Below are 24931 nucleotides of genomic sequence, written 5' to 3'. Positions count from 1 at the left end.
TAGCATGTCTGTCTAGGTCTCCATCTTGACTGGAAGTCGGGTTTTTTTCTTTATATTTGACATAAAGCTTTCACTATATATAAAGAAAAGCATGGGATTAGATTTGGTAACCTTATTTTACAAAGATTAAGTGACTTCTTTGAGCTGATAGTCTCTAAGTAGTAAAATTGGAACCTTGTCTTTGAAATCTAAATGCATTTCTCCTTCCCTGTACCTTAAATTCTAATTTGTTGTGACAACATGACATAATAACTTATAAAGTTATGTACATGAACTATGTAAGAATATATGGAATACAAAATTCAATACCAGAACACTATTTTAAATTTGTACCATTGAAAGTTATTTTTCAACCTAGGCAGATTTATTAAATAAAATGCTAATAGACCATTAAAAAATAGAGTTCATTATGCTTTAGGTTTCTAATTAAGCAAACTTTTAATAGTATGTTTAAGAACAAGCCAAAACTAAAGCTCTAAGCAAGCAAACTGGGGCCTGTGCATGTGGCACCTTGGTGCACGACCCAGTAATTAGTATTGAGGGAAATAGGTTTTTATTTACTCGATTCCAGCCTTGAGGGGGCCAGGAGTGCTCCTTCTTGGAGCTTTGTTCTCTCACAAGACCCAGCACTTTCCTTGCTCCCCACCAGGCTATAAGCCAAAGCCAAGCCAAATAGCCGGCTGCACAAATAGTTCTGCATCTCCTCTATAAAGTACACTCATGGGTTTCAAAGAGCCATCCTCTCGCAAGCTCTCTCCTTCCTGATCTAGTTTACATTATCCTCAGCCTCCATGTAATAGTTCAGGAATACATGTGCCATGTTACACTGGATCATGGCGGAGCCTGGGGATGAACACGTCTCAAGAGAGTGACTTCTCCATATGTCCTGATTCCCAAGAGTACAGGTAGAGGCAGCAGGCCAGTGTCTTGCAAGGCAGAGTCCCTGTTGGCTTCAGAGTCAGCTAAGCGGGGAAAATCAGAGCAGCAGCATGCTGTTCTCTCCTTGTTGGCTGCTGTTTTCTCACTAAACCAGACTGCATAGTGGAAACCTGACTACAAACTGCATAGCTGCTTTCTCTCTCAGACCTCATGGCCTAATCCTTCATGGCTGCTACCTCTCCTCTCTCCAGTGGTGGACCAGCTACCTCTTTCTTACTAGCCCTGGCCGCATGGCCATGTCTTCAGAGGAGAAGACGTAGCTTCTCCCTTACTACAGGCAGCATGTCAGAATCACTTCTTTCAGGCCATCCTTATTTTAAATCCTGACCCAGAGCTTCCTACATGACCTCATCTCTGGCTCTTCCCACAACGTGCTACATTTGCCAGTTTCTGATCTGTTACATTCTCTCAGCTGCCATCTTAGGCAGGGCCAGAGTGACTCAGTGGCGCGTGCCCCCACCTCCCCTAGCTCTGTCCTGAGCCATGATACACCCTGAAAGTCACTTAATCCTTTTACCCTGGGGCTGCTGCCTACTTTCCTTCAGGAAAGACTTGGCTACCCACTTGCCATTGTTATGAAAAGTACCTTAAGCCTTACCACCTGATGCTCTCCCTTCCCCCAGCCTTGGACTTGGGAGAATATCTCCTGTTTCAGGTAACCCTCACCACTCTGCATCCTGTTTCAAAGCTACAAAACTTGGTGACTTAGAACAGGCAATGATTTCTAAGGACACAAAGCAATAGTCATAAAAAACAAAATGATACATTTCATCAAGAAATTTTAAGTAGATAAATAAAAATAAAAGCATCTATCATGAAAAGAAAATACTAAGAAATGAACATGCAGTCCTGACTGGTGTGGCTCAGTTGGGTGGGTATCATCTTAGAAAGGTTGCTGGTTGGATTCTCGGTCAGAGCATATGCCTAGATGTTTTTCTCCCTCTAGTTCTCCCTCCCTCCTTTCTGGTTACCAAGTGAAAAGAGGGTTCATTTATGTTGCGCCTTGGTGTAAAACCCAACAATTAGTATTGAGGAAGACAGGTCTTTATTTACAATATTCCAACCTGGGCAGGGCAGTGAGCACTCCTGCTCAGAGCCCTGTTCTCCCACAGGACCCAGCACTTCCCTTGCTCCCCAAAAGGCTATAAGCCAAAGACATGCCCAGAAGTTCCCCATCCCAAAGTCCAGGCTTTGGTGTCCGTTGAAGTTGGCATGATTAAAGCAGGAGCAGGCTGGCTTTCTTACTAGCCCAGGCAGCATGGCCTCCCTTTCCTTCTTCCAGACTGCATGGCCCCCCTCCCTTTCAAAGCCTATGGTTCTCTTTTCTTCTTCAAAACCACAGGTTCACTCCCTGCAAATGGCTGCAACCTTGTTTTTTAATTCCTGAGTGCAGTCTGCGACGCAGTGGGCAGGGTCACAGGTTCTGACCATTCGCAGAACCTTGCACAGGCTCTACATGCTCTTTACTCACCATTCTATGGTCAAAACCCCTCCCATTTCCTTGGGGCCTTAGAAGAACCAAATTTATTTGCATAACTGAGATATGAGCTACCAGCCATAGATGTGCAAAGGCATCTTGAAAACTGTCCCCTTCTCCCATCCCCAGACTGAAGGCTCTGGGGAATTTTGGGGCCCTACTCTGTAATACTATCCCTAAAAACAAATAAATAAAACATTCAAATAAAAAGAAAGATAAAATAAACAGGTAAACCACAGTTTGGGAGAAAATATCTGCAAAATATATATATGACAAGGACTCGTATCCTGTTTATCTAAAGAATACCTGTAAGTTAATGTTAAAAAGGCAAACAACCCAGTTAAATAATGGACAAAAGAATTGACATTTCACAAAGAAAGCTATATAAATGACCAATAAGCACACACAAAAATGCTCAACATTATTAATCATCATGGAAATATAAATTAAGTCACACCCAGTAGAAGGTCTAAAATTAAGACTAACAACATAAAATGTAATTAAGCTTGTGCAGAAACTAGTGCTGTCTGTCATACATCACTTACAGAAATGCCTAAATGGGACAACTAACTTGGCAGGTTTTTAAAAACAGTTCTGTTGAGATATAATTTTCAAATAATAAAATGTCTATTTTAAGTGTGCAGTTCAATGAGTTTTAGTCAGTAGATACAGTCATGAAACTCACAACATAATCAAAATATCTAATATTCCCAAAACCTTCCTGCCCATTAATGTAGTAAGTTTTTTCCCCCTTCCCTCAATCTCAAGCAGCTACTGATGTTTCTGTCAGTGTAGTTTTCCCTTTTCTAGAATTTCATAAAAATGAAATAAAGCATTATGTAGTACTTTGTGTCTGGCTTCTTTTACTTAGCAATTTACTTTTAAGATTATTGATACTGCATTTAAAAATGGGCAAAAGATTTAAACATTTTATTTACAAAAGAAGATAAATGAATAACCAATAAGCACATGAAAAGATAATCACTACCACTAGTCATTAGAAAAAGACAAATTAAAACCACAGTGAGATAATACTTTACCCTCATCAGAACAGCTAAAATTAAAGACTGACAGTACAACTTTTGGCAGCTTGAACTCAAATACACTGTTGGTGAGAATGCAAGAAGATATAGCTACTTTTGAAAACAGATTGGCAGGTATTTTTTGTTTTGTTTAAGTTACACCTACACTTTCCATATTATTCACTCATTCACTCCAAGGTATTAAAAACAAGATTTTCACTGTCATGATGCTGAATTTTTTTTAAAAAGAGTACATATTTCATTTTTATGAATTGTACAATAAGTAAAAAATTGTATTACTTTTTTATTGCTGCCATAATGAACTACCAAAAACTTAGAGGTTAAGACAAGATGAATTTATTATCTTGCAGTTCTGTAGGCCAGAAGTATAAATCTTGGTTTCATCAAGATACTGGCAAAGCTGCATTCTTTTCTGTAGACTCTCAGTAGGATGCATTTTCTTGCCTTTTCAACTGCTAGACACAGTTGCTTCCCTGGCTCTTGGTCCCCTTCCTCCATCTTCAAGCAGCATTGCATCACAATGACTTCTTCCACCTCCCTTTTCAACTTTTAAGGACCCTTGTGGCTACAGTGAGCCCATTCAGATAATTCAAGATAACCTCCCTATTTTAAGGTCATCTGATTAACAACCTTATTTTTACCTGCAACCCTGATTCTCCTTTGCCATGTAAAGTAAGATATTTACAGATCCTGGGGGTAAGGTCTTGGGCATCTTTGGGGACCATTACTCTACCATCTATACTAATGTAAGATGGAGAAAATCAGAATGGAGTTTGCCTCTCAGGAGCACACCATGGCAGGGTGAGAAAAATTGAGTGGGAAGGGATGGATATGTGGGAATTTCCTGACAAAGTGGAAATATTCTATATCATGATAGAGGTGTATGTTCTTACAAAGATATATTTATTTGTAAAAAAAAAAGTACACAACCAAGGTGAGTGCATTTCAATGTATGTAAGAGTACTGTTAAAAATGAAAACAAATGAGAGGGGCATTGGGAATGGGTGGAGGAATAGATGAAGCAAGAATGGTAGAGTGTTATTTTTGAAGCTGGTAATGAGTACTGGGAGCTCATTATACTATTCTATATACTCTTAATTTGGAACTTTCATATTCAAAAATTAAAAGAATGCTCATTTAATTCTAAATAGTTAAGTCCCTAAATGCTATGAAAATGTTTATTTATAAAATTGAATCTGATTTATTTCAAATATTAATATATCAAACTTTGCAGTAATAATTAACATCTCTTCTTGGCAGCCATGAAGAACTGTACTCAGGTCGCCCTTATGGAGCTCTTGATTCAGGTTTCAACAGTGTTGACAGTGGTGATAAGAGATGGTCAGGGAATGAAGTAAGTGTCATTCTCTTCTGCATGTTTTATAACTCCTGATTAAGAGAAAATAAAATGATGAAAATGAAAAGTTTCTTAATTGTGTTCAGTTTACCCAGGATAAAGGTAAAAATCCCATGTAGTCATACCATCCAAAAATGGTCTTATATTTCTTTACCATCTTTTTACCATGTATGTTTTACATATTTATTACCTCATTGTCTTGTATAAATAGTTTTCTGTCCTAAAAACCTAAGTGGGAACTGAGTCAGTAACAACTAATGGGTAATGAGGTAGAAACCTTAGTGAAGAACATCCATATCCTTAAGATAAACAACTTTCTTTGCTAATTGTATCATATTTCTCTTTTTATTTAGTTATTACTATTATGTTTTCTTTTTTTGAAAATTACTAAGATATAATATTTTGGCTATAGATTGGGTTAAATGATTAAATAAACTTTTTGGCAAGACCTACCATTCATAACATTGTTTCATTGGAAGTCCAAAGCAAATTAATTTCAGAAAACTGCCAATTTATAATTTGGAATTGCTTCTGTATTTATGTGTGAGTGGGTATGTTCATAAGTTTGACTGTATCCATTGAGGTACATATAAATTTCATCTACATATGAGTACATATTTATAGAGTCACATGTGCTCTTCTATTTTTTTTAATGTGGTCAAATACATGTAAAATTTATCATTTTAACCATTCTTAAGTGTACATTTTAGTGGCACCAATTACATTCACATTGTTGAGAAATTGTCACCACAGTGCATATCCAGAACTTTTCTATTTAAGTATTAATTTTAATGAGTTTATATTATATCCATGCTTTTAAAGACTATCTTGTCTAAAATTTAGGATGATGTTTTTAAATGTTTTTGCTATTTTTTAAGCCTACAGATGAATTTTCAGATTTACCTCTTCGAGTAGCAGAAATTACTAAAGAACAAAGACTACGAAGAGAAAACCAGTACCAAGAGAATCGCGGTAGCTTAGTAGTAACAAATGGTGGAGGTAAATATAGTTACTGATTGACATCTGAAGTCTTTATAATAATTCTAACTTTTTTTTTAAGTTTTTTTTTTTTAATCCTCACTTGACAAAATGTTATTGATTTGAGAGAGAAACATTGTTGTGAGAAACATCCATTGGTTGCCTCCTGTATGCTCCCCGACTGGGAATTGAACCCACAACCTTTTTGGTGTACAGGATGTTGTTCCAACCAACAGCCACAAGCCCAGGGCCACTCTAACTCTTTTAAGTGGCCCTTTCTACACCTACTCCTTTGTTTTGTGTATCTCTAGTTTCTTCAACTCTTAAAGACTTTTTCTTCTCTCATGATCGGGAAAAAATTGTTTTCTATTGGGATTATATTTTTATTTCTCTCTGTTTTCAGGCTCTGAGTTAAAATATAATGTTTCTCTCTTATTGTTATTTTGGGAGGAAACTTTATTAAAGATAGTTTACCTGGACTAGATCTTCATTAACCTCTTCTTTTGAAGTATTATTCTCCTTTTAAAAGTTTTTGGGTTTTTTGTTGTTGTTTTGATGTGGTCATTATTTGACCTCTTTTAAGAATTCAGTGCTATATTCTTCATTACCTTTTCTTTCATTTGGAATTGTGCTCTTCAAGGGCATCTGAATGTGAGTTTTCCTTATCCTGATATTTTTAAATTTGTGATTTAAATTTTAAAAACACTTAAAATTGTTTTTATAGTTCATTAATAGACAGCTGTTTTTGCTTCCTTGTGCTTCTGAGGCAGACTCTAGATTTTAGTATTCTATTTAATATTGCTTTAGTTTAAATTACCAAATCCTAATTATTAAATTTTGAGGGTTAGCTGTAAGGGAGAAATGACTGATTTTCCAGAAATCCATTATATTATCTGAAAAGAGCTTTTACTCTGAATTATAATTTAGTTAAATGGTTTGCTGTCTTATTTCTTACCATATTGCATTCCTTTTTATTCCTGTCACTTATTTCATTCATATTTCAGTAGTTTTCTTTTTAATCTTGCTTGTATATGAGATATCTTTCTCATTGGTTCATTTCTGACTTAAAATTATATCTATATCTGTGTTGGCCAATATGGTAGACACTACCCACATGTGGTTATTGAGCATTTGAAATGTGGCTTTTCTGAATGGAGATGTACTATAAGTGTAAAACATCAGATTTTGAAGACTACATGAAAAAAGAATAAAATATTAGTAAATTTTATATTGATTATATGTAGTAATGATAATATTTTAGATAACTGGACAAAATAAAACATATTAAAATTAGTCACCTTCTGGCCTTTTAAAAATGTGGCTGCTAGATAATTTAAAAGTACATATGTGGTGCAGTTTTGTGGCTTACATTCTGTTTCTCTTGAAATGAAAATATGATTTGCTTTCTTGGCAAGTAGTCGTAACAAAATGAATTATTTTATTTAGTCACAGAAGTTTTAGCACATTGAGAAAAGCATTTCTGTACCTGGTTTCTAATGTGGTTGTACTTATAACTCTGGTAACTCAAAACTTATTTTTGTATTAATTGCAGTTATGGAATACTCCAAAGTTACTATTCCCAGAAACTACAACTTTTAGGCATTCTGTAGACCATCATACAATAATAGCTGGGGTTTAATACATCTCTGGAGAAACTAGCAAGTTTCTTTTTTACTAGTGTGCTATTTTAACATGTTTTTTAAAATGGTTACTTTCTAAACTTAAAAATAATGGAGCACTTCCACACTTATTAGAAGAAGTAATAATTTGGTTAAACCTTATTCATATGATTCTCCTACCCCAAAACATTTTGAGAAGGAAAAATTCCCCAAATGGTTTTCTTTTATCCATAAACCGCTATAAAATATCTATAGTGCTGACCTCTGGGAAATCATTTTTAAAATAGAAAATGTTTGCTCCAATTATGGACAAGTTACAGGAAGGGATACAGTAGTAGTATGTATTTCTTTATCCCTGAGTTTACTTTCCTCCCACTCTTTCTCTTTTCTTTTGAGTTGTGTTAGGTTTTCTGCCTCCAACCTCTTCAAAGAGAGAGATGATTATACCTCAAATCTAAAACATGGGGAAAGAACCTAAAAGAAGATGTACCTTTTGATGTTTAAAATTATTCTTCCTTGGTTTCTCTCACAAACTCAGACTGTCTTATTTAAAACAGTAAAGATCTATCCTAAGAAAAAAGAAATATTAAAGGTCTGTATTCCAGTAATTACCATTTAGTGAATTAGGACTAAGATTTGTCCAGAGCCTATTGTTATGAGTGGTCATGGACTAATAATAAAGGCATTACATACCATAAATTTCTCATCTCTTCCACTTTCAGAATGGAAAATGTTAGGGAAAAGGAAAGAATGAGATTTAATGTCTCTCTAATTTGAATGTTTTTTCTGGTGTGTGTGATGTGGACAGCAGAACATGATCTGGATCAGATTGACTACATTGACAGCTGTACTGCAGAGGACGAGGAGGATGAGGTGAGACAACCCAAGGGCCTGGACTCAGATAGCCTCAGTTCACAGTTTATGGCATATATTGAACAACGGCGAGTCTCTCATGAGGTAAGACACACATTTAAGCCTAACTATGTTGCTATCCCCTAGTAAAAATAATTTATGGTAGTATAAATTTCTGTCATAACAGTGATTTGTTGGTTTAGACCTAATTATTTGCTTTATTAAGTTCAGTTCCAATTTCATTACTGATTTTTTCAGATTCATTAAAAAAAATCGGACAGTAGTCTCAAATAGGGTTTAGGTTTAGGTTTCAAATAAATAAACAGATTACAATTTTGAAAAAGGAATTAAGGTATCCTAATAATATCCTATGCCTTTGGAGAAAATGCAGAGGAATATGATGCTTTTCATTGTTCTTATTGCTTTTTTAATAATAGTTTTTATTATTATATTTTTTCTATTACTAGTTATCCCCCTTATACAGTCTTTCACCCCCACCTACCCACCTCTGCCCTGCAGTCACCACACTGTTGTCATGTCCCTGTGTCCTTTTTCTTTTTTGCTCTATTTCTCCAACCCCCAACCCCTCCCCCCAAACTGTCATCCTGCCCTATATAAGTCTGTCTCTCTTTTGCTTGTTAGTTCAGCTTGTTCATTAGATTCCACATGTTAGTGAAATCATATGGTTATTTTTCTTTCTCTGAGTGGCTTATTTCACATAGCATAATATTCTCCAGGTCCATCCATGCTGTCTCAAAGGGTAAAATGTTTCTTCTTTTTTATGGCCAAGTAGTATTTCATTGTGCAGGTATACCATAGTTGTTTTATCCACTCATCTACTGATGGACACTTGAGCTACTTCCAGATCATGGCTGTTAAAAATAACAGTTCAATGAACATAGGGGTGCTTATATTCTTTTGAATTAGTGTTTCGGGTTTCTTCGGATAAACTCCCAGAAACAGAATCACTGGGTTATAAAGCAGTACCATTTTTAATTTTGGGGGGGGGTATGTTTTATTGATTATGCTGTTACAGTTGTTCCAATTTCTTTTCCCTTTGCTCCCCTCCACCCAGGAACTCCCCTCCCTCCAGCAGTCCCCCACCCTTAGTCCATGTCCATGAGTTATGCATAAAGCTCTTTTCAACATCCCTCTGTCCATTCCCCACCTTCCTACTATGCTTCTTAATTCCTGCACCATTTCCCTCCCTCTCCCTGTTCGCCTTCCCAGCTGACCTCCCCTACAGGCTCACCATACCTATGATTCTGTTCCCTCTCTAGTTGTCTGCTTAGTTTGCCTTTGTTTCCTTTCCCTAGCTCCTGTTGTTGATAGTTGTGATACTGTTTTCATTTTAAGGTTCATAGTTTTGATCTCCTTTTTCTCAAATAAGTCCCTTTAACATTTCATATAATAATGGCTTGGTGATTATGAACTCCTTAAGCTTTACTTTGTCTAGGAAGCGCTCTACCTGCCCTTCCATTCTGAATGATAGCTTTGCTGAATAGAGTAACGATGGTTGTAGGGCCTTGCTCTTCATCACTTTGAATACTTCCTGCCAGTCCCTTCTTGCCTGTAAAGTTTCTTTTGAGAAATCAGCTGACAGTCTTATAGGTACCCCTTTGTAAGTAATTCTCCTCTTCTGTCTTGCTGCTTTTAAGATTCTCTCTTTATCCTTAACCTTTGGCGTTTTGATTATGATGTGTCTTGGTGTGGTCCTCTTTGAGTCTAGCTTGTTTGGGACTCTCTGTGCTTCCTGGACCCATATGTCCATTTCTTTCCCCGAATTAGGGAAGTTTTCCTTCATTATTTTTTCACATAACTTTTCAATTTCTTGCTCTCCCTCTTCACCTTCTGGCAACCCTATGGTTCGAATGTTGGCACATTTATAGCTGTCCCAGAGGTTTCTAAGCCTCTCCTCGTTTTTTAAAATTCTCATTTCCTCCTTCTGTACTGGTTGACTGTTTCTTCATTATGTTCCAATTTGTTGATTTGAACCCTGGTTTCCTTTCCTTCACCACTTGTTTCATGTGGATTTTCCTTCATTTCAGCCAGGATAGCCTTCATTCTTTCTCTGTCCTGTTTAATCTTTGTTGTCAGAGCTGTGAGCATCCTAATCACCACTGCCTTAAACTGTGCATCTGTTAAGTTATGTATCTCCTCATCCATTAGGTGTGCTACCTGCTCATTGCTTAGTTGTGCCACGGGGGCCTTGATCTGCCCCTGCTTTTGGGTCGTACTTCTCTGTCTCCTCATCTTTCTGTGTTTGTCTCTGTGACTTGGGCAAGGGCTGTCGCACCTCTTATGTTACAGGGGGCAGAGCCTTAGGTATTTGTTAGTGCTGGCAACCGTTTCACTGTGTTTTGGTGCTGTGGGGGGGGGAGGGGTCTGAGAGGGAAAAGTGCTGGTTGCCACTGCTTTTCCAGGCACTTCTCCCCCTTCCTGGACTAATAAGCAAGCTGTCTCTTTTTCAAGACTGGCAGCTTCTTCCTGAGCCCCCGCCCCCACTTGCTTTCACAGTCAGAATCAATGTGGCTTTATTTTCCCAGTCTCTGGAATTGCAAGCTGTGTGGTCTAATTTGGGGCTGGGATCATTTCTTGGGTTTAAATGGTACGACTGTGTTTTTTGTCAGGGCTGCTGCTAGCTGCACCCGCCCACTGCTCTCCTGGGGCTGGGCTGCCCCGCAGCCGCTGTTTCACACCTCCTACCTTTCTGGCTGATTATTTCTTTTTTATTTCTTGCAGGACTTCCCTGTAGTTTTGATTTTTTGGATTTTCTGGATTTTTTTTTAGTTTTGAAGTGGTTGTAAATTTCTTCTTAGTTGTAAGGAGAAGCAGCGCGTGTATTTACGCCTCCATCTTGGCCGGAAGTCCATTTTTAATTTCTTAAGGTAATTCCTTGCTGCTTTCCACAGTGGCTGCACCAGTCTGCATTCCCACCAACAGTGCAAAGAAGTTCCCTTTTCTCCACATCCTCGCCAGCACTTGTTTGTTGATTTATTGATGATGGCTATTCTGACCAATGTATTGTTACTAACTGATAAATCATGTTTTGATCAGTAATTAAGAATTGAACCAAATTGATGACTTTTGAAGCAACATACGAACTTAACCATAGAATTTTTTATTTTTTTTTTATTTTTTATTTTTTGTCAGTCCACCCTCTCCTTCAAATCTGATTATTTGGGATTTGATTTTTGGAAGCTGGTAACATGAGTCATATACTTGGGGACTAGGAGTTTTCTTTCCCTAAAGGGAGAGCCTGAACATCTAAAAGTGAAAAGAATTCCTCTGGATTGTTGTCTTGTGCTTCATTCTAACATAAATTTTGAGACAAGATGCTTCTTGGTTCTGGGTCCATTATCTTGCTGACTGGCCTGTTTCTCATGCTTTGTTCTGGGTGATCATAGCCAGTATTCTATTCTCTTTGGAGGCGCTAATGGAGATCTAGGTCCTAAAACCTTTCCATTTTCTGAATACTTTTTGTAGCACATACCTTTGTAGACCAGATGGCGGTGGGTCCTCCTGACCTTCTACAGTGGTGAGACTGAAAGTCAGTCCACAAGTGGGATAGGGCAGGAGTCATTAGATGTGGCATTTCATTGCGACAGGAATGGCCAGACCCATAGAATTTTTATAATAAGCTTAATTGTATTGGAGCTTTTATGCTCAGTCATAGAGAATATAAATTGTTTGCCATTAAAATTCTTGGGTGTCTCTTACAGTGGAATTCTTGGGTGTCTCTTACAGTGGAGCATTGAGTTGCCTTATGAAACAAATGAGCATTCAGTCCTCTGCAGAATCTCTGCCAATTCCCCAAGGGTCTCAAGCAGAAATAGCATTCTTCAATATATCTAGTTAGCATAATAAAATGGTTCCATTTCAGTGTGTATGTTGCTGATGTCTGGAGTTGGTCCCAGGCTCTGAGCAGGGGTTATTGAGAAACACTTGGGCCTTTTTGGAGAATCATGAAATAAGAGAATAATCACTTCAAATGGGACATATTATGGAGTGATATTATTCTTTTAAAAAATCATTTGGGTTTCCTATCTGAAGGCTGTTGAACACAGTATTTTTTGTTGGTTTTCAGAGGATACTCTTATATTTAAAATTCGATAAAGTTATATAAACCAAAGTCCTACAACGCAGAGATAGTAGTGTATACTTGGTGGTTAATGAAGCCACTGTGGTTCAGGCTATAAACATCCCTGTAAGAGCAACTAGTTCGAAATAAAGTTAAAATTAACAATGCACTCTATAATCTTAAAGGGAATCCTTTTTCTTTTCTTGTGGTCTTTCTCTTTGATCATCCTATGGTTAATTAGGCTGTATAAATGAGATATTTCTACTAAAGTGATAATGCCTATTATTCTACTGGTGAAAAATTGTAGTATGATTTCTTTAATTTATTATATTGGCTAGTTTGTAATAATATGTTTTTAGATCCTGCTACCTATTATGAATGGTAGTCTCTATGTCATAAGGTTCTTTATGACTTCTTTGTCATAAGGCTTTCTAAAATTAGACATCTATAAAAAATAAGATAAAAAATAAAATGAAGCAGTATTATTTTAGATGATTTAATAACCAGTGAAGAAATATTTTTTTGTGTTAATACTATCTGAAAATGGATTTTTAAAAAACTAATCTATTTGAGATTTTAAACACTCAGCTATTGTTTTTATTTTTGTTTTTTTTTATAAATATTTTATTTGTTTTTTAGAGAGACAGGAAAGGAGGGAGAAAGGGAGTAAGAGAAACATTGATGTACAAGAGATACATTGATTGGTTGCCTCTCACATGCCCCCAGCTGGGGACCCAGCCTGCAACCCAGGCATGTGCCCTAGGAATCGAACCTGTGGCCTTTCAGTTCACAGGTCAGCACTCAATCCACTGAGCCACATCAGCCAGGGCCAGCTATTGTTTAATTTAATTTTAATACCTCTCACATACATAGAAGTATTATGATAAAATCAGGGATGACTTACATTTACAGAATATGAAATATTTTTTTCAAAAATTAAACCAATGTCACATTCATTTTTGTTGTGAAAATTTCATCTACCTTTTGGCAATAATTTCAGATCATCGTAGTGTAAAACAGTGATAAGTCACTGGTGGTTACATACTAGGAGAGAGATTTATTTATTTTTTTAAAAGCCATATTGACTGAAATTAGAATAATTATTTTCTCATCAGGATTCTACAATTATATCTCATTTTATATGATCCTCATACTCAAGACAGTTTTAGCCCTTTAGAATAACTCACCAAAGATTTTCAAGTTATATATAATGTACGTATTTCTTGGAGCTAGGTCATAACTAATTTTACGTTTGATTTTTAGATACACTTTTTAGATAAGTTTTTTTTACTCACAAATATTCATTTTGATGATTATTTTTAGTGTTGAAATGAGATTGTATTTTTATAATTTTTTTTATGGAAAAGGAAAGGGGGTTTATTTAAAAGTTTTACAAATTCAGAATAACAGCAGTTTTCTACCATTATGTCCCACTCCCTTTAAAACACCCAAAACCACTTAGTACTGCCTCCCCCTGCCAAACCGGGCCAGTTTCAGAATATGCCAATCAGAGGTACCAGAAAAGCAGAAGGCCACAGTTCAGTATTCCCGGTCACGGTTCAGCATTTCACGCATCTCTGACTAATCCACACTTGATTAGTTAGATCCCCTCAATCCTAGCCTCATCAGCTGTGCCATGGTGTTCTCCAGGCAGGTTTCCTCTTTCTTACTCCAGACCTTGTGGTGGACTCTCTTCAAACCACATGGCTTCCCCCTTACACCCCAGACCTCCCAGCAAACTCCCATCTACACCCTTTTAGACCATGTGGCTTCTTGTTTCTATAAATTTTCATTTGACAAAATACATGCTATGATAACGTTCAAGCTTCTACCTTTGAATTGTAATTTTATTTTTCAATGTGTGGTCCATATCACTTAAGTCAGTTTAATTTTCCTCAATAACGTTTTTATCTTGATATTCCACCAACACTCCCAGGACTATACGTATGACTAACATAAGTACTAATTTATAGTGATGAAGAAATGTGATCTGCCCAATGAACTCCCTATTACTACGGGAGTAGGTAGGAATTTCTGTTCTAGATGAAGGTTTGTATTAGATGACCTCTACAGTCCTTTTCAACTCTAACATCACGCATTCATACTGTATGGCCACTATAATTTATATAATGCAATGAGAAGGAAATATACTTTTGTGAAAATAAAATAACCGTTTTTGTATTATGAGTAGTTTTGTGTTTACCAAAGCAGTAAGACAGCCTATAATGCATTAAACACAAAAATTCACATTTGAAGATTCTGTTTGTAATTTTTTTTAGTGTAATATATGTGTCCCTAAATGCCAAGTTGAATGTGAATTGTGTAATCACAGTGTTCTGGATACATATGTTAAATTGCTTTATTTCTGGGTTTGTTTGTTTGTTTGTTTGTTTTGGTGTAGGGTTCACCAATAAAGCCAGTACCCATGAGGGAGTTTCAAAAAACAGAAGACATAAGAAGATATTCACATCAAAACAGGTTTGAAAAACCAGTTCTATTCATTTGTTTCTGTCTTAAAACTCAATAAAAAGTATGAGATGATTTCGGTTTTGTATAGATCTAGGTATAATGAAGACCAATAGATTCTGTGTGTTTTAGATACTGTGTTTTTAGAGTTGAGTGATGATGTGCCTTTGGACTCATGTAATAGCAAAACAAGTAAAATTGAATTATTGATTCTAAATTCAGATCACCTAAAGCATTACCTAAACAATTATTTGATTTGAAGATACTTAATAACAGTGAGATTTTATGGTGACATGTCTGGATTTTTGCATAAAGACAGCTAAATGAAATTCTAGCCTTTGCTTTTTGCTTCCTCTCTGTTTTTATGAACTCTTAGAGCAGTAGACTTAACATGCCTATTCTTAAACAATGGTTAATTTACTATGTGGAAGTGTCCTATATACCGGTAGTTCTTTACTTATACTTGACAGGATATAATGGTTGGTTAGGGCACTGAGACAAATAGATAAAGAAAATGGGGAGAATAATTAAAGAAATTCATAACTTGGCTTTTTATAGGCTTATCAGTCAGTTCATAGCAATTTATTTAAGTTTTATGTCTTTGAAATTTATCTCAAGGTGACTTTTCAGTTGCCATGTCTACTGAGGATGGTCTTCTGAGAATCCAGTTTCATGCAGGGATTTCCTATTACATATTCCCACTTTGGATGAATGTGGGCTCCATCTCCCATCCCTCTTAGTTCCTACACTCATCCTAAGTAGAACTCAAGATCTCCAGAATTTAGTAGAAACCCTCAGTGTGAAAGCCATCATTTTTTGCTCAGTTGCCTTATGTATTAGTTTTCTAATGCTTATGTAATAAGTAATCACAAACTTAGCAGCTTAAAACACACCCATTTATTATAACACAATTCCGATGGATACACATCTTAACAGGATTTTCTTGATTCTCTGCTTAGAGTCTCGCAAGGCCGAAGTCAAGGTGTTCACTGCCTGGATTCTTATCTGGATACTGTGGGGGAGAATCTGCTTCCAGGCTTATACAGGTTGTTGGCAGAATTCAGTTCCCTGCAGTTACAGACTGAGGTCCCCATTGCCTTGTGGGCTGTTAGTTGGCAGTTGTTTTCAGCTTCTAGAGTCCACCCCCATTCATTGGTCCATGGCTTCTTCTATATCAAGGCAGCAGTGGTGGGCCAAAGCCTTCTCACATTCTGAATCTCTGGTTTCCCTTTCCGCTGCATCTCACGAACTCTTTTGCCTTCCTCTTCTATTAAGTGCCCATGTGAGTATTTTAGGCCCACCTGGGTAATCTCCCCATTTTAAGGTCAGCTGATGAGTAACCTTAATTTCATCTGCAAAGTCCTTTTGACATGTAATGTATTCATTGGAATAACACCAGGTGAGATCATAGGGGCCAAAAATCTGCCTATCAAACCCTAACCCAGAGTTGCTATTTTTACTTCTTTTCAGAATTTGTGGGTTCTTTATTTTTAATGGCACTGCAGCAGGATTTGGAAAGGTTATTTTATTCAAAATTGTGGTGGTTTCCATTGGAAGACTCATTCAGAGTGTCTAGTCTGCCACAGGGCTAGAAACTGAAGCCATGATTACAGTCGTCCCTCATTATTCACAGGACCACTTCAGATCCCACTACGTGAGAGTCTTAGTTGGCTCTCCATATCTCCAGGTTCCACGTTGGGGGATTCAGCCAACCATGGATTGAAAATGTTGGTTGAATCCTGATGTGGAACCTGGAGGTACAGAAGGCAGACTGTACTTTTGATTGGGTGTTTCAGATCACTAGACCTTAATACAGTCTTTGGATGGGAGTTCAATATTTTATCCCAGTAACCAGTTAAGCTCTCATATCAATGCATACAGTTAACCATTGAAAAATATGGGTTTGAACTGCATGAGTCCACTTATATATGGTTTTTATTTTTCAATAACTACTTGTTCTATTTTTGACTTGCAATTGGAATTCCATGGACGTGGAAGGGCAATTTCACCCACTGATCTATGCCATTTTATGTAGGTGACGTGAGCATCTATGGATATTGGTATCAGCTGGGGAGGGGTGGGGCTGGAACCAATTTCCCACAGATACCAAGGGACAACTAAGGTTTTGGGGTGTTGAAAGTTACAGGTGGATTTTTGACCGCAAGGGAGAGGAGCTTGGTGCGCCTAACCCCATTGTTCTAGTGTCGTCTGTACATCATTTGTTTAGTTAGGTATTGGCTTAATATCTGCCAAGAGCTTTTCTAGGTATTGGAAGACAGCTGCGAACTTTAGTCCAAGTTCCCATCCTCCTAGAGCTTATATTCAAATGGAATTATATTAAGAGGAAAGAGTAAGCAACTTTCTTTTCAGCAATGACTAATGGGCAAGTAGCAGTTTGTTAAACTGCCTCAATTCCTTTGAGTCTTTGTAACTGGAGGGCTGGTAAGATTTTTTGGTTAGGACAGGTTTTAGTAGCCTGAGGGTTGCCCATCATTTTGAAGTAATTTTGTTTTTCTAGGTTCTAATTAATTCTCCTTCCTTCCCCTCAACCACATATGTACATTGCTTCCTACCTACCCCTTCCTTACACACCTAGATACTACCTGCCTCAGGGATAATAATGGTAGGAGGATAAATTATGATAAATTGTTAAGTATTTTATAATTATTTGCCAAGATGGATTAAATGTAAAGTTAAAACTAACATATTATCATTTTTTAAAGGTTTACTTATCTGAATGTCATTTTAGTTCAGGAGAGATGAAAGTATCAGGCTAGGTCTTGTAAAGCTTATTAATTTCTATTAGGAGCAATATAGAATTAAAAAACATTTGGCCAGTAATCATAGTTTAAAATTTCAGGCCCTAAATGTCAAAAAGTCACTGTTGCAATGTTGTTAGTTTTAAAGACACAGATGAGAAACAGAAACTTGAAACATTGCATCCAGTTCAGAAAAAAGATTTAATACCAATCTATAAGAATTAACACTGATAAAGCTGGGAGGCAGGTTTTACTATTTCTTAAGCATCAAATCAGATCTCATCTTCTTCTTAAGAATAAAAACTAATAGAAGCTTTACTTTTGTTGTTACAATTTCTTCATCAGTTGAAAATGGGAGTAGGAGTGCTTTATAATTACGGTTACCAGGTTCTGTAATCTTCCAGATTTCTGTTGATAAATGACTTTGTATATAAAATGATCTTCATTTACATGTATCTTGTTGCAGTCATGTTAGTAAAGAAGATAATAGTTATTTGTGCTATAAAGAAATGATACTGTTTGAAAAGTGATCTTGAATAACTGTTGTCAGCACTGACTGATCACAGACAGTTGTTAGTTGTCTGGAGCTTGGTGAGTGATATCATCACGTGAAACATGAGTTGGAGACATCAGATATTTCTGTAGCTTAATTTAATGACTGGGGCTCAAGTTTACAAAAAATTCATTTAGTCTTTTATTGCTGACTAGACAGTTTGCCTGTTGATTACTAGAAAGCTACATAAACAATGAGTTTCACTTGTCTTTTGTATGTTTTTTTTTTTTTTTAATCAAAAAAGTTTTTTCTTTTTCTTTTTCGGGTCAGGGTTCCAGTTGAGCCATCTCTCTTGTCACTATCACCAAGTAACAATCAGGTAAAAATTACTTCCTGTTTTAGTTTTTATCTTTTTTTAAAACTTCTATTAATATTTATCTTATGCTGAATTTACTCCTGGGATATAAGCTTTTGTTTCTTCAGTTTCTTCTGGGATGCCTTTTTCTTCTGTGCAACTTCCTCTTTTGGTTCAGGAAGGATCATCTCAGTGTGGCAGGGGGAGAGCGCCCGTATGGGTTAATCAACCCTTGAGCTCTGTAAATTCGGCCCCCCCACCCCCTTGGGAACTTTGTTCACCTGGATGTGCTCAATGGCCAGAGAATCCACATCTAAACCCTTAAGTTCAGCATTACTCTCTGCACTTTTAAGCATGTGCAGCAAAAATTCTTTTTTGCCCACCGACCCTGTGTTCATCCCCACTATTTGACCTGGGGACACCTACCAACTCCACTGTTGTAAGGAGGGAGTGACACACATTGCTTCTTTGAAATGACATCTTTCAGATACTTGGCTGCTTTAGGAATATGCATACCCTTGATGGCCTATGCAGTCTCCTTAGTGTTCTTGAAGTGAACACAAAGATTTGAACCTCTCGATTTGCATGATTTTGGGGGGTTTTCTGGGTCAGGTGAATAACGGACCATTTTCAGAGGGCACCTCCAGTCACTTTCGGGAAGAGCAGTTTTGATCTATTTCTTTTTAACTAAAATGGTTTTCTTCTTTTATAATACTTAAGTTACTGTTAATTGTCAGATATCTGTAAACTTCACTGCCTTTCTTCTTAGCCATATAGTTAGTATAACATGTACCCCTGATACTTGCTAACAGTGTCTTTAGATACCAGACAGAAAATAAATCTTTACCCACATGATGGCTTTATAGTACACATAAGAAGACAGTGCAAAAATGCGAGAAGATTAGCAGTAAACACATTTAAAGAAATGCTAGGTGACTACAAAATAAAAGTTGGGTCACTAGTAGTTCCCTAAATTGATACGTTGATATTTATCCTCACTCGCATATGCAAACTGACTTTTGTTTCAGCCATCACATACAGACTTAGAACTTCATCGGAAAAGAGAACAATTAGTAGAGCGCACTCGGAGAGAGGCACAGCTTGCTGCCCTACAGTATGAGGAGGAGAAAATAAGGACCAAGCAGATTCAGAGAGATGCTGTCCTGGACTTTGTCAAGGTGAGTCCTTTGAATTCATTCAATGATATTCCTAAAGTTTCTTAGAAGTGTTTATTCGCTTTGCTGAAGGCTGTCATTATTTATTGTCTTAATTAAAATGTCAACTTCTTTTCCTCATATAAGGAATCTTGAGTAAATAGTGTAACTGTCTCCTACTTGTGATTAGATTGATTGTCCTCATGTAGATAGATAGACCTGAGGACAATTAGAAGTGATGCTCTTGGTATCAGGACAGTAGTCTCTTCCTCTTAATTAGCAATCACATCACTGTCCAGCTGCCAGTTTCTCAATCTCTAGTGCATTAGTAGAGATCAATAATCTTATGAAAACGAAAGTGCCACGCAACTGAATGTAAACCATTGTTATCCAGCCTATCTGTAACTTCCTCACTCTGCTGAATACCAAAAATTTGCGAGACTCACAGGCCTCTTTAGAGTCATCTTTGATTCTTTCCTTTCTGTTCTCTCCATACCTTCTCAGTTATCAATTCCTGTTAATACTTTTTCTTTCTTTTTTAACATTTACAACCTTTATAGTTGCTCCTAAATCTGTTTTGTTTTGTTTTGCCTGTATTGCTTGTGTCTTTCTGTTCTGAAATGCTCTTGGATTTTTCCCTCATAATTAAATAATTATTTGTATTTTTGTTTGTTTAATATCTGTCTCTCATTTATCTGTAAATTTCATGAAGACAGGGACCATGTCTGTCTTGTTTATTCACTGCTCTATCCCTAGATCTTAGCAAGTCTTAGTCAATAGTAAAGCTCAATAAATGTTTGTTAAGTGAATGAATCACTTGTGTCCTCAAAACACTTTCTCTCCTGTATTTCTTAACTCAAGCCTAAAACCATCTTCTTTAAGTACCACACACATGATAAAATATTTCTTTTCCAGGTGTATCAGCCTATGATGATGATGATCTCTGATGCTCAGAGAGGATGATAATTTGCCTATGGTTAAATACTCAGCTAGTATGTGGCAGAGCAAGGATTCTAATCAAGACAGGCTGAACAGAAAATGGAAATAAGATTGATGGAAAATAAATGGTTTCTTTAAAAAAAAAGGCTGGCTCCAGACCCTACACTGTGACCACATTGCTATACTGACTCAGTAAATAATAATGGCTAACTCATACTATGTCCTAAGTGCTGTTCTATGCATCTTATATAAATTAACTCATTTAGCTTGCCTTCTGGAGAAGTCATAGCTAGTAAGAGATAATCACATTGTAGACAGTCCTGATTAAATGTCAAATTAGAGTTTGATCTTGATCTGTTAGGCAGAAGAAAAAAATTGTAAGTTCTTAAGCAACCAAAAAAAAAGAGGAAAGATACTTTTGAAAAACTAATCTACTGGTGTTGAATATGTTAGAAAGAGACTAAGAAAGGAGGAAATTGAAGTGGAAAATAATTATAATAATTAGACTAGGGTACAAATTAAAGGCATAAAACTAGATGATTTCTAAGGTTCCTAAGGAATAGCAGTGTTGCATAGTGGTAAGAGCTTAGAATCAGAAATATTTGAATTTGAATCCAGCTTTGCTTCTCAGTATGTGCTTGACTTTTGTAAAGTTACTGAACCGTCCTGCACCTTTAGTAATTATTTCAGAATCATTATGATACACCTAATACTTTTACTAGTATGATGAGTGCTACACGCCCCGCCAAAACAATAAATTTTAAAAATTATAGAAGAGATTTCAAGAGAGGCATCATTATATCACAGATATGTCATGAATATTGACTAACTCATTGAAGATGAGTTGAGGGGGAGGGGAATCCCAAAGCAAGATTTTTTTTTTTTTAAATCCTCACCCAAGGACATTTTTTCATTGTTTTCAAAGGAAGAGGAAGGGATAGAGAAAAACATTGATGTGAGAGAGCAGCATCAACTGGTTGCCTCCCATACGCATCCAGACCAGGGATTGAATCCACAACCTTTTGGTTACAGGACAACGCTCCAACCAACTGAGCCACACAAGCCAGGGCAAGATTTTGAGGCTAAAAAATTGGTTTTAATAGGAGTCTAGCATTGTGGGAAAAATGTAGGATTTGGAGACAGAAGACATAGGTGCAAATCTCAGTGATACTATTTACCAACTTTGCAACTCTGCATATGTCGCATAACTTCTCTTTTCCTTAGTTTTCTCATCTTTAAGTGATTATGATGTTTCTTCATCTCACAGAGTAAGAGGACGAATCACTTGAGATACTGTATGTAAGAACACATTGTAAAGCACTGAATATACAGATATTATAATATTGTTTTTTAACATAACAGAAATTAGCAAATTGGGAAAAAGAGCCAGTTGGTTTCAAAAAATGTCAGTTTGCTTTGGGATGTGTTGAACATGAGGTGAAAGTGGAGCTCCCAAGTAGAGTGTTTCCATAGGCAGTTAAATTGCAAATGTGAAATTTGGCTGATAGATGAGAGCTAAAGCTCTTAGCGTTAGACTGATATTAGAGAAAGAGAGAATGATTTCATTGAGAGAATATAGTGAGAGTTCCCTACTTTGTGTTTGTATACATGTATATGTAAAAATAGTTATTCAAATGTCTATTATAGATGCTTATAGACATCAAAATACTGTTTATCATTTTATTGCCTTTCCTCAGAGGTTTCAACTGTAAACTGTTTCAGGAAAAGAGCAATATCCTCTAACCACTAAATGCAGAAAAATGTTATACACAAGAGATACAGAAATTAATACAGTTATTTTAGTAAATAGACTTTATCATTTCTAGTGTTCCAGATTCTAATCAACTTCCCTTTTTGGGGGGGGATCGGGGGTCTGTAGCAAAAAGCATCACACTATCCACAAAAACAACAGCCCTGCTTAGATGGTGAGGTAAGTCTATATAATCACCTTTACTTTGGATTTTTTTATTGCGATGGAAATGAAATGTTTGGTGTGTGATTATCATGTGTTTTCAGTGATCAAAATATTGCCATTTTCTCTTTTCCCCTCACAAAATTCTGTTTATTAAGGGGAAGAAGACACAGACCAGGGAGTTTATTGGAATCTGTAGATCAGGGTTTTTTTTAAGTATACACATCCATCTGGAGATTATTTCCCTCCCCATCCCCACCAAAGGTATCATCTCCCTCATCCATTTTCAAAGTCTATTGTGTAGTGAAAGCTAGTCCTGAGAGGTGTGTATCCAGCACAGGGGAATGGTGTCAGTGTTAAACAAAGAAAAGACTTCAACTTCATCGCTCATTTCCTAAGTGAGTGTGTTACTGATTACACTTTTCCACATTAGTTAATGCATGCTTCCTTTTTAACCTCACATTTTCTTTTTGAGGATTCATTATCTAAAAATTAAAGCTTCTCAGGAAAATAACAGTTCTGAAATTTTCAATTATACTCTTACTTTGTCTGAGAAAGGTAATAAAGAGATGCCTAGACTAGAAATCATGACTCTTGAGTTTATTGTTTTTATTTGTCACTAGCTCACTAAATAACAAATTCTGGTTTTCTCTTCTGTGAACAAAGAATAATTAATCCCTGTTTCCACTTGGTTTTAGAAAGTTTTTAGGCAATAAGATCATATTTGTAATTGTTCAAGGTCTTTGGAAGAAAATCCCTACTCAGAACCAACTTATTAGCTATTGTGGTGTATAAATTCCGAATGATATTCAGTGTGGCCCTGTATGTTAGCATCTTCACAAGTATGTCTTAATATGTCTCTTTGCTTTTTTGTATTTGTGAAATATGTCACATGTGTGCAGTTTATTTTTGACATTGCTTCATTTTCTCCACCTCTCCAGTGTCCCTTCCCATCCAGAAGGTCTCAACACACTGATGATAGTGCCTTGTTAGTGGTAAGAGCCTTGCACAAAATGGAATTTTAAATTGCTATGTCTGGAGATTGGACAATAGCTATTGTATTTGTCATTCAAAAATAATCTAAATACCGTAAAACGCAATGGACAGCATTACTAAATGCTTTGCAAAATGGCTAGAACTGGTTTCCTATATTATCATTCATGATTTACCCAATGGTCCAGTTTTCTGCACCTATGATTAGAATATCTTTGTTAATGTTTTCAAAAGAAAACCATTTGCATTGAGAACCATATTGGCTTTGTATATATGTTGGGAGTTTTTTAAATGTCCTTTCTAATTCCAGGTGCACTTATTTTATTAATTATTAATTTAGCTAATGAGCCACATGTGTGTTAAATGGGTTTCTTTACCCTATGATGCTAATTATACAGCTTGTATTTGGCATCTTATTTTGTCATCTGAAGTTACTGAAAATCCAAAACTTTAAAAAATGACTTACATCTCAAGATTATCCCTCCATTTTTAAACTCAGGGAAACATTAGCTTGAAATACTGTCTACTGATCATTTTTTAACACTGGTTTACTTTTACTGCCTGTTTATCAGCTGAAAATCAGTATAACACGGGAACTTTACTTACAGTTTTACTTTTATCAGCCTTGAAAGATAATTCTAACCATTTACATAATTGCTTTTCCATCATGTTTAATGTTATTTTTTCACAGTTGTATTGAAAACTAGTGGTTCAAAAGTCTCCTGTCTGTATCCACTCCTGTCTTATGTGCTAATAACTGCCGCCATTATGTGTACTACTGCATGAACTGTATACTTCAGCATGAGATTTCTACTACATAAACTTCCATTGTCTGTTCAAATTTCTGTGTGTTCTGAAATCATCATTTCCTTTAAGATAGATAAAGCACATTTTAACTGGGTAGTCTTACAGGTGAATATAGCCACGGCTTCTGGAGTTTTAGTGGAAGTTAATTAGCATGAGAAGCAACTAATTTAAATTAATGCAAAAAACTGTGGACTGCCTGTGAAGATTTGAACACCTTACCAGAGTTACCTCATTCACTCCTCACAGCAACCTTAAGGTTAAGCTTATCTGCATTTTACAGATGATTACTGGGGCACAGAATATCTTGTCCAGAATGTGACTTGTCCAAGGTCACATAGCCAGTAAGTGCTAGGCTGGGTTTAAGTCTATATCCGGCTGACTTGAGAACCATCATTAAACACCACATTGTATTGCCTCCTGTACTATAATTGAAAACAATTTAGGAAATCAAAGATGAGGTTTAATAACACGTATAGAAGTGATAGAAGTCTGATTGCCCAGACTTTCTTGTCAAGGAAAAAGTGGACTTTGAGAAAACAACAATAAAATCCCCTTCAGCCATTTCAAAACACATGCATCTGTCTTTTAGTTATCAGTATTCATGTCACCTAAACTAGTTGGCCTTTACTCTTTCTGCCATCTTGGAGCCCGAGGGGTCTTGCTGGAAACAGGACTTCTTTAATGATAGATATGTCTGGAAAGCTATA

General features: G+C 36.4%; 1 protein-coding gene across 8 annotated transcripts in view; it reads left to right on the top strand.

Annotated features, from left to right (window-relative positions):
• The window catches only part of LRCH3 (leucine rich repeats and calponin homology domain containing 3), a 155084-nt gene that overhangs the window by 103223 nt on the left and 26930 nt on the right, over window positions 1–24931 (top strand). For 3 of the 8 annotated variants that reach the window (XM_090277916.1, XM_090277931.1, XM_090277880.1), the window contains exons 7-14: window positions 4720–4813; window positions 5695–5815; window positions 8222–8370; window positions 14748–14824; window positions 18395–18443; window positions 19448–19597; window positions 22392–22442; window positions 23366–23419. In XM_090277916.1, coding sequence (XP_090134042.1) covers window positions 4720–4813; window positions 5695–5815; window positions 8222–8370; window positions 14748–14824; window positions 18395–18443; window positions 19448–19597; window positions 22392–22442; window positions 23366–23419 — 745 coding nt within the window. The remainder of the gene's footprint in view (window positions 1–4719; window positions 4814–5694; window positions 5816–8221; window positions 8371–14747; window positions 14825–18394; window positions 18444–19447; window positions 19598–22391; window positions 22443–23365; window positions 23420–24931) is intronic. The other 5 variants (XM_090277939.1, XM_090277923.1, XM_090277889.1 and 2 more) reach the window with 4 other exon arrangements.

Source organism: Furipterus horrens, unplaced genomic scaffold (assembly GCF_987537825.1).
Source record: "Furipterus horrens unplaced genomic scaffold, mFurHor1.1.pri manual_scaffold_1, whole genome shotgun sequence".
NCBI classification, from domain to species: Eukaryota; Metazoa; Chordata; class Mammalia; order Chiroptera; family Furipteridae; genus Furipterus; species Furipterus horrens.
The sequence above is the reverse complement of the archived record's forward strand: the minus strand, read 5'-3'. Positions and strand labels throughout refer to the sequence as shown.